The sequence below is a fragment of the Athene noctua genome, chromosome 2 (genome assembly GCF_965140245.1).
Source record: "Athene noctua chromosome 2, bAthNoc1.hap1.1, whole genome shotgun sequence".
Lineage (NCBI taxonomy): Eukaryota > Metazoa > Chordata > Aves > Strigiformes > Strigidae > Athene > Athene noctua.
In genome coordinates, this window is record NC_134038.1 from 105,460,267 (window position 1) to 105,479,194 (window position 18,928).

The 18,928-nt window shown below is 40.5% G+C and overlaps 1 protein-coding gene across 3 annotated transcripts in view; it reads left to right on the plus strand.

Moving 5' to 3' along the window:
• Positions 1-18,928, plus strand: part of ADCY1 (adenylate cyclase 1) — a 172,413-nt gene that overhangs the window by 66,852 nt on the left and 86,633 nt on the right. For all 3 annotated transcript variants that reach the window (XR_012633174.1, XM_074899799.1, XM_074899800.1), the window contains exon 4: positions 14,429-14,540. Coding sequence is in view for 2 of the 3 variants with exons in the window: in XM_074899799.1 (XP_074755900.1) it covers positions 14,429-14,540 (112 nt within the window). In the remaining variant the exon portion in view is untranslated. The remainder of the gene's footprint in view (positions 1-14,428; positions 14,541-18,928) is intronic.

An 18,928-nucleotide genomic window follows, 5' to 3' on the forward strand; every position in this document is an offset into this window, starting at 1 on the left:
TAACGGAATCAGAGATGGCTGTGATCAGAGTGTTTCGAAGACAAACACGGACAAATTAGGTCAGTTTTACACTGTAGAATTAAACATTACTGAATTTATTCATTAGCAACTCACTTCTTGCTAATGGTTAAATCTTACATAAAATATTGTTCTCATCACTATCTATACAAAAGTCTTGGTTTTTAACAATCAATTTAAAGTTAGCTTCAAGTGTACAGTACCCCAGAGCTGATGTTGCAAAGTTAGCATTGTTTGTTAGTCTTTGATGGTTCTCAATTGCCAAAGTCAGTCTTGAGAGCTCCTGAAGGAGAGAATTCAAGATCAAAGTGGGCTGTCTTGCTCCTTCTCTGTTTTTTCTTGTTTACATCTCGTGCTTTTATGCTGTTGCCTCCCACCAACACCATTTGTCTTGTTTTCTTTTTCTGGCCAGTCTTTCATCATTGGATGATGTTCTGTCTATTTGCAGCCACTTGTGCTTACCTTGTATGCTGCCTGCCAGATTTTTGCTGCTTGGGTGTCTTCTACTATCTTTGTCTCGTTGGTGATCACATTGCTTATATACTTATAAAAATTGTGTCTGGTTATGCCATCACAGTGCTGTGAAATACACGTATATATATACTGTTAGTACACTTACATTCAAGTTCAAGGCAAGCCAATGACAGTTACACCCTCATCAATATATTTATACTGTGTATGGGTCACAGGTCTCTGCACTTGCTACAGTGTGGGTAGTCCTAAACAGCATTGTTTTGCAGCTGAACTGGTTGATTATGGTGCTTCTGAGTCCTCTCTTGTGCTGAGATCTGTTTTATTTTCTATATTAAATGGTGTTTCACATAACCACTAGGGCTGCTGTGGCTTACTCACTGCTTCAATATGGAGTTCATAAAAGATTTTGAACCTGAGTATCTTGTCTGGAGAGGTGAATTAATTCTCTGACATTAAGAGAGTAGTTTGGGGCAAATGGAGGCAAAGTAAGATGGTCTCATTTTAATGTTAAAGGGAAGAGAACTGAAGACAGGAGACCTCCCCTCACCATCTGTACTACAAGAAACTGTATTACCTTTTATTTCAGTAATGCAACTATCATATGAAAATAAGAAGATAAGGGGGGAGGAATAGTGTCCCAGTAAATACCCAGCAAGCTGTTGCTAGCAGGTCCTGGTACACTAAGGTTTCACCCCAGGAGCTGTGTGAGTCTGCAGATCTGAACGATTCAGGGGGAAGCCCCTGCAGGTGTGACACGGACACGAGTGTGAAGGGATGTGCTGCTGATGGTCAGTGTCAATAATATGTGTGCTTTACCTTTTTAAGGAGATGAAAATAATTCTTTTTCTTTTTCTTTTGAGTAGTGACAGTTCATTGCACTATACCAGAAGGACCTAAGAGATCACTCCCATATTCTCATGACTTGCCCTCATCACACCAAGCTTCTGTAAAGCACCGCTATTAAAACAAACAGACAAAAAGCCCCTATATAGTTCTAAATTCCTGGAGTTTTTAACCCCAAAGATACACAGTGGAAAATAGAAAACGAGCTGCACTTTTACCTTTCCTATAGCAATGCTTTCTTTTTCTCCTAGCAAATACCTGGAAGTGTCAGAACATTGTCCTCCAGAAAGGATAGGCAGGAGGAAGTAGGCACGCAATTTCCACTCCTCATCTGTTAAAAAACCCCAAAAAACTCTCGCCAGTAACAAAAACCATCTGTTTCAGTCTTCTAAATAGATGCCTGGAAAAAAGCACTAGATCTTGCATGTGAAAAATAAGACATTCATATAGTTACCTTCTTTACCTTCTCCCAGAAAAACACAGGGGTACGCATTACAGTGGATATATCTATAACCCTGTAAGAAGTGAATGATGGGCTGGGAAGAGATAATGGCATTACAGATGCACCATGCAACAGCCCTGGTTTAGCAATTAGTTGGTAAATATTTTTCCAACTATCAAATAGTTGTTGAATGACTGACTGCAACTGACTGCTATTCCAGAAGGGCAGGGAAACGTTTGAGGCCAGAGACCTCAGTGTTGTGTCATCCTTCGATGAGCTCTTCCCAGGTGTGTAGTAAAGAGAGGAATTAATTTCGCTCACAGACAACTTCCTTTACTGAGAAATCATTTCCGACCTCCACCTCAGTACCCAGGACGTTATTTTTCTTTCTGCAGTAGAAAGCATTAAACTCCTTCAATATCAATTGAAGATTGCTGTGTGGAGAGGGGGCCAGTTTAAAACTTTATATTTCCATTTGAGACTGTTCTAAGGGCATCAGTGAATATGGCCCATAAAAGAGCACTAAATAGATGGCTTCCTATGCAGAACGACAGGAACTTGCAAGGGCCCTGGGAACTCTAGTGTTTTGTGGGCAAAAACCCTTTTCTCCTTCAAAATGCTCACAGTTAGCAAACGAAAAATGCCTGCTAAGAAGGACATGTACAACCTCTTCAGAGAGAAAGATCACTAGGCCCTTACTTTTGAAAGTAAGATAATGGTACAAGAAAAGGTTGTTACCCATTCCAACCCTCTGTATGTATTTGTGCCTGTGCAAAAAGGAACAAGAAATTTTTTCCAGGCAAGTTTTATTATCTCCTGTGTACACTGTGTAAAGAGTAGTTGTTAAAACAGAATATATTTATCTGTGGAACCTTCCCAAAGAAGATGTCAAAAGGAACTGTTACAAGTTAATGAAAATCAGTCGTCCTTTGCCAACAAATTATTCACTCTACAGATACACTGCTTCTTTTCCGATGTTTTGTGTGGAACACCTGAATATTACCCAATGATCTTGAAGAAGGTATGACTTTTTTTGTCAAAGAGGAAGAAATGAGACTTTTTGTACATCTGCTACCTTGTAAAGTTTTTGAACAGAACTGCTATACAGTCGGAAATGAGTTCATGTGTTTTAAATGGAAGCAAACAAGTTAATGCAAATGCTGCTATATGCAAAACAAGACATGCAAATACACATCCAATGTACAGCATGAACCTGGCGAGGACATTAAATTCAAGCATCAGGAAGGTAAAATAGTCACAGCCAGTGTAATATCTGTGTCTCATGAGAAGGAAATAGTCCATATACGGTTCAGGAGCCATTTCAACACGGTACAGGTGTTTTCCTACTGGGGTGAGCCCAGACAAGGTCATCATGAAGGATGTGAGGACTAGATGTCATGTGAACATTCCCCAGCAGAGCAGCTCTTCTGTGGTGCCTGCAAAAGGTGTGCCCAGGTGGAGGACCTTCTGCAGCAGGCAGCTGAGCTGTGGGAGGTGGTGAGAAGGCTGTGTAGCATCAGGGGGTCTGAGAAGGAGTTAGCTGGTTTCAAGTGCAGGCTGCATACACCCACAGCCAAACAGCCAAAACCTCCCCCACTGGAACACATGGAAGGGAGGTGGGGAGGCAAAAATGCAGAAGAATGGGAGCTTGCAAGGGCAAGGACCTGCAGGAGGAAGACTTCCCCGAAGCCTGAGGTGGTGCCCTTGCACAACCATTGCACTTCTCTACAGACTGAAGCGGAAAGGTTCATCACATCAAGAGAGACGCTGGAGCTAAGCAGGGCAGCCCGATCCGCTCCCCATATAACAACCATCAGAACTAAGAAAAGGCGACAGGTGATGGCAGTAGACGACTCTTCTGAGAAGTAAGGAGGCACCCATCTGCTGACCTGATGCACTCTCTAGAGAGGTGTGCTGCTTACTGGGGGCTCATATCAGGGATAAGAGAGGTCACTGAGCCTCGTACAGTCCACTATTATCCAATGCTGTTCTTTCATGTGTGCACCAGTGATACAGCCAGGAGCAGTCTGAGGAGTATCAGGAAGGATTGCAGAGCCCTGGGAGTGGTGGTAAGGGACTCTGGAGTGCAGGTAGCTTTTTCATCAGTCCTCACGGTCAAAGGGAGGGGGTATGAAAGCACCAGCTGAATCTGGCAAATCAACAACTGGTTACAGGACTGGTGCCACAGCCAGAGGTTTGACTACTTGGACCATGAGACTCTGAGAAACGAAGTCTACTGGGGGCTGATGGGGTCCATCTGTGAGAGAAGGTGAAGAGCATCTTTGGTCATAGGCTTGCCAGGCTGGTGAAGAGGGTTTTAAACTAAAGTTGCCAGGGAAAGGGAACCTCAATCCACCCCACTCTTACCAGTTTTATGCCAATGACAGCAACAGATGCCCAGAGCCTGGAGAGGGAACACATGTCAGCAGGAGTGCACCTGAAGGGCAGCACAAAGAAATTTACGCCAGTAAGTCAGGTTCATCAGGGACCCAACTAAAATACCTCTATGCAAATGCACGTAGCATGGGGAATAAACAAGAGGAGTTAAAGATGCATGCACGCCTGCAGGGCTGCTATCTTATTGGCATCACAGAGATGTGGTGGGATGGTTCCTATGACTGGAGTGTTGGAAAGGAAGGATACAGGCTCTTTAGTAAGGACAGGCAGGGAAGACAAGGAGGGGTTATCAGTCTCCATGTCAATGACCAGCTGGAGTACATGGAACTCCACCTGTGGATGGATAAGGAGCCCACCAATACCTTATGAGTCAGGATTAAAGGGAGGGCAGGGACAGGTGACGTTATAGTGGGGGTCTGCTACAGGCCACCCAACCAGGAAGACTGAGCGGATGAGGCCACCTGTAGACATATAGGAGCAGCCTCACGTTCACAAGCCCTGGTCCTCATGGGGGATTTCAACCACCCTGATATCTGTTGGAGGGACAGCACAGCAGGGCGTAAGCAGTCCAAGAGGTTCCTGGAATGCATTGATGATAACTCCCTTCTCCAAGTGATAGAGGAGCCAGCAAGGAGAGATGCTATGCTCGAGCTTGTTCTCACCAACAAGGAGGGGCTGGTGCAGAATGAAGCTCAAGGGCAGCCTTGGCTGCAGCGACCGTGAAATGGTGGAGTTCATGATCCTTGGGGCAGTGAAGATGGTGCACAGCAAGCTCTCTACCCTGGACTTCAGGAGAGCAGACTCTGGCCTCTTCAGGGAATCTGCTTGGTAGGGTACCATGGAATAAAGTCCTGGAGGAAAGAGAGGCCTAAGAGAGCTGGTTAATATTCAGGGATCACCTCCTCCAAGCTCAGAAGCAGTATCTCCCAGCAAAGAGGAAGTCAGGCAAAAACACCAGGAGGCCTGCATGGATGAACAACGAGCTCCTGGGCAAGCTCAAACATTAAAAGGAAGCCTACAGAGGGTGTAAGCAAGGACGAATAGCCTGCGAGGAATACAGAGAAACTGTCTGGGTAGCCAGGGATCAGGTTAGGAAGGCCAAAGCCCTGATAGAATTAAAATCTGGCCAGGGATGTCAACAGCAACAAAGAAAGTATGTCAGTGATAAAAGGAAGATGAAGGAAAATGCAGGCCCTCTCCAATAAGGAAATGGGAAGCCTTGTTACCCAGGATGTGGAGAATGTTGAGGTACTCAATGACTTCTTGGCCTCAGTCTTCACTGGCAAGTGCTCCAGCCACACCACCCAATATGCAGAAGGCAAAGGTGGGAACTGAGACAATGAAGAACTGCCCACTGTAGGAGAAGATCTAGTTCAAGAACATCCAAGGAACATGAAGGTCCACAAGTCCACAGGACCTGATGAGATGCATCCATGGGTCCTGAGGGAACTGGTGGATGAAGTGGCTAAGCCACTATTCACCATACTGAGAAGCTATGGCAGTCTGATGAAGTTCCCACTGACTAGAAAAGGGAAACATAACCCCTATTTTTAAAAAGGGAAAAAATGAAGAGCCACAGAACTACAGGCCAGTAAGTCTCACCTCTGTGCCCAGCAAGATCATGGAGCAGATCCTCCTGAAAACTCTACTAGGACACATGGAAAATAAGGAAGTGATTAGTGACAGCCAGCATGGCTTCACTAAGGGCAAATTGTGCCTGACAAGTTGGGTGGCCTTCTACAATGGAGTTACAGTGTTGGTGGATAAGGGGAGAGAACTGGAATCATCTACCTGGACTTGTGCAAAGCTTTTGTCACTTGATCCCTTCCAATGCAAACTGTTTTATGATTGTATGCTCAGGAGTATGGTTTGTAACATACAAGAGATAGCTCTTTTTAAAGATTAGGTTAAGTAATATAAGATTAATATTTCCTTCTCTTATCATCCCTTGTCTGGCCCTACAGGGTTGAGGAATTTACAGATTATATATATATGTACAGTGGCTACTTTAAAAACATTCTAGTCCCAATTAAATCTTTCCATGCAGCTATAATTCAATTAAGTAATTTCAAGTTGGGTTTCAGCTCAAATATATGCCCTGTATGGAGACCTCAACACATTTTTTTGTTTGTCTCATTTGGAAATGGACTTTTCTCACTCCATTAGATACTAATGAAACTGTTTCAACACCTGCATGAATAAGGATATGGTCGACTTCATATGTTAACAGAAAACTTCTCATTCTACTCCAATATTCAAGAGAGAAACAGAAAGTGCACATTGAACTGCTATCAATTTCTTGAGCCTCTGGTGCAGCAATTTCATTTAGCCTAATTTTTACAAGTATGAAATAGAACTGGCTGCTTTGTAAGAGATATTAATTTCAGGCAACACACTGCCTAATTCAAAGCTACCAATTAAAATATCCCTCATGGACATTTAGAGGTTGTTGTGACCCAGTCTGAGGCTATTTATATGCAGATATTTCTGGTCTGTCCTATCTTCTAGAAAGCATCAGAACTGAGAAAAAATTTTGAATTTAACTTACCCATTCTGATGTTTTAAAAAGCTGTGATTATGATGCCTATGAACAAACAGGCTTTTGTATGTAGACTTTCTGAGCTCATAAGACTTCACAATGAACTAGTTTTCATGAATGATTATTTTGTAAAAACAACTTCCCCTTTGTTTTTAGTTTTAACAGCCCTCTAATTTTTGAGAGTAGTTTTTTCTTAATCATTGCAGTGATTTATAGACAAAATTATTCATCATTTTCCCTTATTAATATTTTTCCGTTATCTTTAAGGAAAAAAAATCCTACAGGTTCCTTTCTGAGGCAGCATGTGCCATTAAAATATCATTCTTATAAGTTGTACTCTAATTAAACAAATAACCCAACTGAAAATAAAAAACAGGGTGCAAAACCCCTCCTTATTTTGATCCTTTTTGTTTATAGAAGTGGCTTTATTGAAACCAGCAGGAGTATTCAAGTGCACAGTGCACATGAATGAGCGCTGTTAAAAGTGAACATTTACCACCTACAAGCTTTTAAATCTCTTGTGTAACCTGGCAGGATTTCTCCTCCTGAACACCCCATAGTGTGACATAGGAAAGGTTTGCTCTGTCAATACTCACAGTTGGGAAGCAGTTTAAATATCTTAAACCAAGCCACAAGCTTTCCAGTCTCAGTTTTAGCGGGCAGCAGCTTCCTGCAGTGCTGCAGGACGACGAGAGTCATTGAGCAGGTGCTGGCTATGCCAGCCTGCAGGGATCACAGGGGAAAAAGCAGGAATACAGAAGGTCCTGGGGGGATGACTCAGGGCTTGTCAACACAGAAATGCACCAGATAGATAGTCAAGGAGTATGAGATAATGATGTATGTAACTTGTATGCCTCTGCTGAACCAGCTCAACACCTTGTTTGTGACAGACATGAGAGAAATGGCTGTTTATAATGCTTTCTTTCCTGAAGGTGCTCACTGCAGTGTTGCTTTGCATTTATTCAATATTTTTATACTAGAAGCAGTTAGAAATAGCTGTTTTGTGTAGCAAATCAAATAATCCAGGTAGCTTTAATAAAAGCCCTTAGGAAACCTCCATTAAAAATTAGAATCATGGAATCATAAAATGTTTTGGGTTGGAAGGAACTTTTAAAGATCATCTAGTCCAATTTCCTTGTCATGGTCAGGGATATCTTTAACTAGATAAGGTTGGTCAAAACCCTGACCAGCCTGACCTTGAGTACACCCAGGGATGGGGCATTCACAGATTCTCTGGGAAACCTGTTCCACCTTCATAGTAAAGAATTTCTTCCTTGTATCTAATCTAAATCTACCCTCTTTCAGTTTAAAATCGTTACTCCTTGTCCTTTCACTACAGACCCTGCTAAAAAGTGTTTCTCCATTTCTTATAACCCCTCTTTATATATTGAAAGGCCACAATAAGGTCTTCCCAGAGCCTTGTCTTGAGACTGAACAACTCTACCTCTTTCAGCCTTTCTTCATAAGAGGAGTGCTCCAGCCCGTTTTCATGACTGTCATCTGGACCTGCCCTAACAGGTCCATGAGCTTCTTGGGCTGGGGACCACAGGGCTGGATGCGTGGGATCTCATGAGAATGGAGTAGAAAGGGAGAATCTCCTCCCTCGACCTGCTGGCCATGCTTCTTTTTATGCATCCTGGGATAGAATTGGCTTTCTGGGCTGCAGGCACACAGTGCTGACTCATGTCCAATATTTCATCCACCAGTACCCCTAAGTCTTCCTCCACAAGGCTGCTCAATCCATTCATACCTCAGTCTATATCCATGTTTGGGTTGCCCCAACCCATGTGCAGGACCTTGCACTTGGCCTTGCTGAACTTCAGGTTGGTCACATGGGCCCACTCCTCAAGCCTGTCAAGGTCCCTCTGTGTGGCATCCCTTTCCTATAGTGTTTCAACTGCACCACTCAGCTTGGTGTTGTCTGCAAACTTGCTGACGGTGTACTCAGTCCCTCTATGTCATTAATAAATTAGGAGGGAAACCAATAGTCAAAACACTGCTCTTCAGTGCTTACAAATCTGTATTTACACATTAAGGTACAGGTATCTATCATATATGCTTTGTTGCAGTAGTCTGTGGGGCATACAGTCATATTGAATTTATGTGGATATTAAAGCTTAGGCATGTTGTCTGTGTGTGGAGTGTCTAGCAGGAGCTGTTCATGGGTAATTGTAAGTGCAATTATTGCACACTGTAATTGGAGGAACTGTTTTTTCAAACTTTTTTGAAAAAGTTAGCTTTTCAGAAAGCTAGGTGCATTTTATTAAGAAAGGATGAAATATTCTAAGATCAGAAGGAAAGATGCAGTGCCTAGCATTTGTAGCAGGAAATGTTCTGTAGCAAATAAAACTCCTTTAAGAAATTTATTTTCAAGTTTGGGGAGGTTTTCAGTTGCAAATACCTTCCTGAGATTATGTGTATTTCAAAACGCTTTGGACATAATTGTTGTAAGATTATTTAGTATTATTAGTAACTAAACCAAGCTATTTATGTATAAAATATTATTTAAAAATTGGGTAGCTCTCTGTCAAAAATAAGCTAATTTTCCTATTGAATATAGAAACTTGACTATGTAAGACTGTGTGTTTTCAGTGGAGAGTATATAAGCTACACTTTCTCAATCAATAAATTTTTTAAAAATGTTAAAACTACTGCATTATTATACAAAAAAAACAAATAGTTTAAAGTTTATTTTAGTAAATGAGATTAAGACCAGTCAAAAGTTTCAGAAAATAGCTACAGAAAAGCTAGAGTCAAAACTGGACTTTAGCCTTGCCTTTGGTGCAGCTGCACCAACAAGTGGTTATTAGCTATGAGCAGAAGGTGTTACAGGAGTGATAAGGGTTTTAAGTTGTGGAAAGGGTAACCACAGGTGTTACCTTGAGAGAGTGACAAAAGTGTGTCTTGCATCTCAAATAGAACGATCAGAAGGAAGGATTTCAAACTAGTCATCTGCTGCTGTCTTGTGCTTTAGTAATACTCAGTGTACGTTCCTTTCATCTTTTGTAAGCAATCAGGCAGCGTTGGGAGCAAGAAAACCTCTAACCCAGGACAACACTGCTCCTGCAACACAATGGCATCATGCAGACTTTAAAATCAAGAGCAGAGCAGAAGTTCTGACAAAGCTCTGCTTGGTAATTGATTATTTCCTCCCCTAGGATTTAATTAGAATATTGACATGCTGTCGTAATTTATAATGCTAATAACTTGTCTGTCTAAAAGCCAAAGTGATTTAAGTTTTTAGCAGATTAGTCAAACTTCCTGATCCTGTGAACTTACTGGAAAAACCCTGGTATGACTGAAAACTACAGGACGAATGCTGAATATCTCAAAGATCATAGAATTGCAGTTTTCAGTATAGCACACAAGTAAAGAGAATGTTAGCTGCTTGGGGTCCTTTAGCTCAGCTGTGGGATGGAAGAATAAGAGCATTGCTGAGCCTTTGGGCAATGGGGCACCACCAGGTTTAGCACTGTAGTAATTACTTAGCCTTGATAAGCATCACATTTACATCACTTGTCACAGAGAGTAGCACTTGAATCATGTGCAAACGATGCTGTTTAACAAAGGAGTAACCTTTGTCCTTTGTTTTTTCACTTTCTTTCCACTTTCATTTCTCTTTTTCTTTAATAGTTGCAGTTTGAGATGGTTTTTTGTTTGTTTTTTTTTTTTTTCACCAGAGTGCCCCAATTGCATTGTTAAGATTTCTGTGAAATTAAAGCAGGGAGAGTCATATCCCTGAATGGTCGTTAAGGCAAACAGTTGTTAATGGGTAGCTTCTCACTTCTTGTTTCTACATATGCTAATATATATATATATATATATATATATATATATTTAACAATAAAATTACTTGGCAATCACTCTGAAGTGTCCCTTTGTATACCATACCATTGTGAGGACTCTTTCATTCATAGCTAAGGTACCCCGAGTTTACTCAAGTTTAATCCTCTTTGAGGGTGTGAACCTCGATGGCAATTAGCAATTAAATTACAGTGAACCAAGGCTACTTTGCTCTTGAATGAGTGTACCTACAGGAGAGATTAATGTGCCTTTACACTGACATCACTTCTGTAGTTTCTTTCTCTTAACTTTTCTAAGTATATCAATGTTAGACATGGCCTACATGTAAAACCCTCGTTGGTTTTGTGTGAGTAATATATCCAAATCAAAGGAAAGGGAATTAGGGAATTTCAGTGTTAATTTGGGTTCTGCTGAGAAACAGGTGGGGACTGGGACTTTGAAAATACTTGAATGCATTTGAAAATATGGTTTGGCCCTGGAAACACTTCAGGCATATCACTGGAATTCTGGCACTGTATATCTTATCATTTCTCTCTTTAGGACCCTTATGGTTTTCATGGCCATAGCAACAATTATAATCTCTTTTCTCACTCCCTTTGGCAGATTTTGCCACCTCCTGATAAAGGCCTTCTGTGTCCTTTATGTTCCAAAAACCTGAGCAGAACGTAACGGGGGAAAAAAGTTTATAGCATCAGATGGGTGATTTGACTCCACAGTCAAAACCCCACATCACAGATGAAGATGCTGCCCTAATTTGTTTTAGACATTGTGCAATAAAAGAGTAAGTGTTGGCACTGCCCTTGTAGTCCTATTATCAAGGCAAGAGGTAACAGATGGACGGAGACAGGTGAAGAAGTGGAAGAGATAATATTGGTCAGATCACTAGCTGAAATAAAATAAACAGGCTAATGAGTTTCAGTGCCATTTTTAGAATACCAGAGCTCCATGTGTGTGAGAGGGGATCATCCTCCTCAGGACTGCCACCCCTGAGTGGCAACAGACTACGGCAGCAGCAGGCTCACAGTCCCAGTTTCACTTTGGGTCAGCAAAGCCCCTACCCATCCACTGCCAGTTTCCTACTATCCCTGCTGAAAAATCATGTTTCATCATTTGTATTTCAGCCTACTTTCAAAAGAAATGCAGCAGCTGCTATGGTTGTAATATTACATGGTGGTAGAAATGAGAATTTCTCTAAAAAAAAAGACGAGGCTTGTACTCACATCATTGCCCCTATCTGTGCCGTGTCCAGACATGGGAGTTATACTTTGCACATTTTAAGAATATTGTATTAAAGGAGTTACAAATTTTGTAAAAAAACCTTACAATTTTGTAAAAAACTCATGTCAAAGAAGTGTAACAACAATCATATTGTTTAACCTATTCCATTAGCTTTAAAATATACACATACAGTTAACTGCGGTATGAAATGGTTCACTACAACCACGTCTCAACACACAATAATTGCATATTTTACTTAAATTTGCAATTACATGTTCAGTTATGTATTGTGGGTACTTTTATGGGCTTTTTTGTATAATTACCAGTGTTTTGAATCAAATACTAAGGGCTAAGCATTTTGGAAATTTTTAAAGAATTAGCAAGGATCCTGTACTGAGTATTTAAGACAGTTTTATGTAAAATAACTTTCCTTTTAACTGAATAATTATGCCTGAATGTATCTCCTGTGCTCTGTGCTTAACTAATTGAGATGCTTTGATATTAGTGTACATGTTAGCAGTGTAATGGTTGCTCTGTTAGCTGTTAAGGCATTGTTATATAGTCTCCACAAACACTGGACATTTCTGGTTTGTATGTAATGTCTATGTTATTCATTGTTAATGACCTTGGTAAACAGATAACATTGTTATTACCTTAAAGGCCTGACCCCCCACCCCAAAAGCTAATTTTTTTCAAGTAGACATTGTTGGTGCTGCAGGAGCTATTACTGTTACTGTAAATGTGATTAGACAGGGGAAAAAAAAAAAAAAGTGGAATAACATATTTAAAATTGAAATAGCAAAATAAAAGCAATCAAAATGTAAAATGTAAGATGTGAAATGACAGAGAGGCTAGCAGAAGCTGTTATTACAAAATTTCATCTACACTCCCCCTCCATAGTAACAGTATCGAATTAAAACCTCAAAACTACATGACATGTTGGATTGCAACAATTTTAGTTGTTTTTTCCTCTGTGTCTTTTTTGACTGTATGAATTCTGATGTGAATTTAGGTCATAAAGCAAATGGATCATGAAGCAAACTGTATGAAAGACCCTGATGCACATTTAAGTACATTGAAAATCTTCAAGGAATTTAGGAGGATGATTTGATATTAACTAATGAATTTCCAGAAAGACCAGCCTGTGGCTGTCAAACAAGTATTTCAGTCCAGAATTAAGAGAATACGTATATCTTCATGGACAAATATGCAAAGCACTTTGCTGGTGCTATTGCACTCTTAATGCCTATTATGTTACCCATCACTTGGCTGGTTCACATTCATGATAGGGAAGACACAAATCAATAAAATTAACTAACTGAATGCTGAATGTTTTGTTTTAAGAAGACTTTTTGTTGTGTTTAAACATCATAGGAATGGAATAGCTTTTTTTTTCCCTGAACTGGGGCCATCTTCAGCAATGTTCTCATAAAGCATGCTCAAAGGAGAAGAGAGTGGAGAGACTGCCCAATGGATTAACATGACAACATAGTGGCTTTGTTTGTGGATTAAAGCCATTGAATTTTGGATGAATTGACTTTGTGCTGGGATAAATTACCTAACCTTCTCTGGTGGACAAGGGATTTTAGCAACTGAGTTAAATGAAATTATAGAAACAGGGACTGAGTTAGGCATTGTATTTGCTCTTTTTTGTAGCTTATTGGTAGAGTTTAGACTTAGTTATGGTGAATGGGAAACAATAGACTTGTTAGTCCTGCTTTTCTAGGATCTGCTATTTTATCTCTAGAGTGAAGGTTTGTTGAGGGTAAGAGGAATCTGTAATGCTTAATGTAACTTACAGTTTGCAAGCTAAGTTTTGCACTATGTCAAGTATACCTAGGCCATGAAGGATGGAGCTGTTGGCATTTGCATAAAGATTTGTTTGACATTTATAGACTGGGTGTTGGAGATAAATGCACTAGGTTCCTGCAGTGGGGTCTGGGCCTCTGCAAAAATATGAAGGAATCTGAATAATTAAAGGATCATAGCTTCATACTCGATTGTGTTTCAGGATCTACACAAGAACTTTTATTCTCTTTATCACAGTAGTGTCTGAGCTGCTTTCAACTACCTCCATTTATCATCACAGATGGGTAGGGATTGTTAAGGCAGATTAAACTGTTGGACATTAAAATCTTGCTAACACTGATGGAAGCTGGACACTTACCTGAGCCACGAAGCACGGTACAGAGAAGCCTGGCCTGACACTGTGGATGCTAGCTCCTCACAGTGAGCAGTAAGACCACATCACAGAGCTAACATACTCAAGTTACTAACTCCTGTCTTTCAGTACTTAGTAAACCACATGCAAGGTTTATTAATTTGGCTGTGGTACTCTACCAGTGAAAAATCTGTCTTTGAAACTAGTCAAGCTGAGAAAAATCTCAGGTGTAAAGGGGAGAAGCAGTTGTTCTCTGTGCTCTTGGAGTGCTCATGGGGCAACCTCATGAATGAGGTATATAGGATAGATATACAGATATTGAAAGTGTCCCAGGGTTCTCTACAACAGTTGACAGCACCAGACTGATTCCTATTTGAATCTTTGCCATTTTTGTTCCAACTAGCACTTTATTGGTAGTGTTTCAGGACTTTGAGTTTGTGCTTTGAGTCACATTCATGCTATAAAAGAGGATAATAAGGATGTCAAGATGACTTCTGTACTGATGTTTCTGTGTCTTTTTTCTTCTTTACAGCATTTTGTTTGCAGACATTGTGGGGTTCACTAGTTTGGCATCACAGTGTACTGCACAAGAGCTGGTGAAGCTGCTGAATGAGCTCTTTGGCAAATTTGATGAATTGGCAACAGTAAGTACAACATTCTTATTTCAATTTAATTTAAATTCCCTTCTGAAAGATGTTGCATGAGTTACACATATTGGAAATCTGTAATAGACTGATTTAGCCCTGTGTGTCATGAATTTCTAAAGCTTCCATTTTTTATTAATATTCTGAAGAGAAAACAGTCTATTTAGGAAAGAAGTTTAAGTTGCTATTTTTAAATATACTTTTCTTCCCCCTCCTTGGAAGCCATCAGTGTTCTACATTGGTTTTGTTTGCACAATATAGAGACAATATTTCAATATTTACATTTCTATCCTGCATGGAAAAAAAACAGGATAATGGAAAATACAAATACTGGCAGTACAGCGTAAAACTACTTTTTGTGATAATAAGAAACTAGAGAGTAGAATTAGTTCTTCACAGAGAGCACTCCTTGTCACAGAAATGATGGTAGCTTTCAGAGAGGCTATCATAGGCAAAATGGAATCCACTAATGCTTATGTTTTGGTCATTGCACTTACATTTGTGCCAGATTCCCCAAGGAAAAGAAAGTGAAATAAATGTTCCTTGCCTATAACTCCTAGCAATCTAATGGTATCACAAGCATTTGACAAGAAATGAGGCAAATGGATGTGCCTGAAAAAGTCACACATCTTGTTTCAAATTACATTTAACAATATGCTGAAAATGTGTTTTCCCCTTGAACAAAGCAAAATTTGATCAACTGTATCTTGTTTGCCAGCCATGTCGTCAGAGCCTTAATTGCTGAGAATTATCAGCTCCACGTAAATTATACTCCTCCACTACATAGCTACCTTGTCTTCAGACTGTGCAGCAACCTAGAGAACATATTTCTTCAGGTGCCCAATATAAATAGCATTCACATTTTTACAGGCCAAACTCACTTCTCCTTGATGTAGTCTTCCACATGAGAGATCCGAAGCCTGTGAACACTTTGCATCTATGTCTCCCTCTTGATAAACACTTCTCAAGACCCCAAGGAGAAAGAAATCTTCTGCTCCACAAGATGCCAGGGTTGAGGAAGACCTATTCTTAGTTAAATGGTTTATTGTTTGATCAAATGCTATGCCCTGATTTGCACTAGATGTTCAAGTCATAACAGAGAGGAACTGTTGTGTGTTTCCTTTTTCCAATAAAAACAGAAGATTAACTTAGATGCTGAGTAGGGATTCACTGAAGGTGTGTTATTTTTTGTATGAATTCATAACACACTCATAAGGCTTTGTGTATCCAATTAATTACTGGAACTACTGGCAATGCCACATAGAGAATACTGGTCCCCAACCCAGAGTACTTCATAAACATGTATATCTTAGAAATAAAAGGGACTACCATGTAGCTAATCATTGGGAAGAGCTTAAATGGCTTAAAAAGTTCAAAGAGTTTCCTTGCTTTAATTTCATTACTGAATTTCACGCTCCAAATGTCAACCATCCATCTAATAAGCTCTTTAAAACTTAAAATGCTATCATTTGTGGAGTCATCATAGCTGTGAAACACAAGGCAATGTAATATCATGGGAGTACTGTGACATAGCACGAGATCACACATATGCACTCAGAAATGCACATGCCTATGACATCTGACATGACACTGAAGCCAGGGGCATGGCTACTGTACCATGCACACTCCCTTTGCAGTGGGCAGGTGCAGCCAACTGGAGATATCAGTGACACCTGAAGCCACGATACCAGGCAGACGCCAGCTTTTGGTATGAGGTCAGTTGTTTTTCATGGAAGAAGGCTTTTCTGTGGAGCCTTCATGCATTCTTTCTCCAAATTTGAAAATAAGTCTTAGGGTTTCTTTCAGCTGCCTAAGGAAGATTTGTAATTTGCTTGTCCTTCTAGTTCAGACTGCTGCATCAAGGTGTGATTAAGAACAGAATGTATGGGCTTTCCTTGGTGCCTTCTGATGTGGCAAAGGGAGATTGTGTCTCCTGCACTCAGAAGAAATGTGCTGAGAAGTATAATTTTTCAGAAGGATTCTGATCTCTTGATTAAAACAACTTCTAAATATTCATTATTAGGTCAAAACAGAGGACTGGACTGATTTTAAAACAATGCTGTGCTTTAGTATTCAGGATGATGGAGGAAACTGAAGGGACTTCACATTTTGAAGAAAAATGTAATGGTGTATGCTCCCTGTGACTACTAAAGTATGATCTGTGAGTGTGCACACTGTATGCTGCTGCTTCTTAGGAAGCAACGTCAACTGGAAGATGCAGTTCGTGACAACCTTGTTAAAACAATTGTCCTGTTTTAAAACTGGAATGCTTAAAAAAAAATCCCTGTCACCACTGTGGAAAGTGCAGTAAATGTAAGGCAGCGTATATTTCCTGGGAGTCTCATGAAGAGTCTTGGCACGTTGACACATTGTAGAAATAGTAAGTCTTTGCTTTTTGACAGTGTATCTCTGAAGCTGACCAGAACCAGGTGCTTCAGACAAACATAAAAAATTCTTGTTGAGAGATCTGGTACAATTTAATCCTGAAGTTTGTCCTTCTGACGTACAGAAACTAGTTTATGCCTTTTACCATTAGATTTTTCTCTCTAAGCTGTTTGATTTTTTTGGTAAGGAAAATAATTTTAGACTTTATTAAATACTATGCCTTTTTTAAAATCACAATAGCTTCAAATATAGTTACAGCTTGTGACAGGGAGTTCTGAAGGCAAATCTTGGGTTTCAATTTATTGTCATTCAACTTTGAAAGTTTGCTTGTGCATTCTGTTAGTAGAGGGAAGAAAATTCCTGATCTTCTTACTCCCTACTAGAAATTATTTGTACTTTTATCAAGTTCTTTTTTAGTCACCTCCAGAGAAAATAAGTTTTTCAAACATTTAATCTTGCACAGGTTATTTTACCTTATAAATCACTCTTTTAAAACTCTGTAAGGAGAAGAGGTGATCAGGATACAGTACTTAAAATGATGACATGTTTTCTGCTTTCACAGTAGCACGGTTTGGTTTCTTAAAGAAACAATCTTAGGTTTTATTTTACATAAGACTTTTGGATCTGTGGGCCAACCTCAATCACTTTGAAGAAAGGAAAGTGAATCTCAAAACTACAAAGCTAAATAAAATTAGTGACAATATTAGTATCCTTGCAGGAGTGTAACTTCATCCTAGACAGACATAAGAGAATCCACATGAAGAGGTGATGTTATGAATGCCTCAGAGGTCATTTGTATGTCTGGTTACTGAAGTACTTGCAATGTCACAGTCTTTAGGCACTCTGAATTTTTATAAGCATTTTGGATAAGTTTGCCCATGCAGAGGCTCCTCTGGGACTGTACTCAACAATAGCAAGCCACCTTCCTGAACACAGGCACTTTTCATATAAGGCCTATGAATAGTTCAAGTAGAAATGGTTTTGCATTAATTTCTATTGGATTTGATATGCTGTTCAGGCTTAGTTTACTTAGTTCAGGCTGTTACTTCTGAAGTTTCTCAGTTTCTTCCAGTTTTGGTTAAGTAAGAGTAGCTTTGTGCTGTCTCAGATTTTGCCCTAATGATAGTCATTCTGCATTACATATTATCAATGAATGCTTTAAACAACTGATGTTTGCATGAGGTCTTCAGATGCCTTGCAATTAACCTTTAACACCATAGCTAGCTTTCAGTTTGTCAGTGTCGTGGTTTGATCTGAGAGGGCAATTGAGCACCACACAGCCGCTCACTCACCCCTTTCCCCCTCAGGAATGGGAAGGAGAAAACAAAAGGCTCAGTATTCGAGATAAGGATGACTCGCCCATTGTGGTCAGGGGCAAAGACAGACTCGTTAGTGAAAATAAAAACAAGATCGATTTAATTCAAACACTAAAAACACCACCACCGCACAGACAGAGTAGGACAGTGAGAAGCATTACCACATCTTAAAAACCCCTCCCCCCAACCCTCCCTTCTTCCCAGGCTCAGCTTTTCTCCTGGTATCTCTACCTCCTCCTCCCCAACAGTGCAGGGGGCAGGGAATGGGGGTTACAGTCAGTCCTGATGCTTCTTTCTCCTCAGGGGAAAGACTCCTCACACTCTTCCCTTGCTCCAGTGTGGAATCCCTCTCACAAAATTTCTCCAACGTGAGTCCTTCCCAGGGGCTGCAGTGCTTCCCAGACTGCTCCAGTGTGGGCTCCTCCTGCGTGCTGCAGTCCACCCAGCGCCAAACTATAACAGCAGGGACTTCCCTCAGAGTCCCAGCCTTCTTCGGGCACAGCCACCTGCTCTGTCATGGGGTCCTTCATGGGCTGCAGGTGGGTATCTGCTCCACTGTGGACCTTTGAGACTTCAGGGGCACAGCCTGCCCTCTCACCATGGGCTGCAGCAGGGTCTCTGCTCTGGCACACCTCCCCCACTCCTCCTCCTCCTCCTCCTTTCTTTCACTGACCTTGGTGTTTGCAT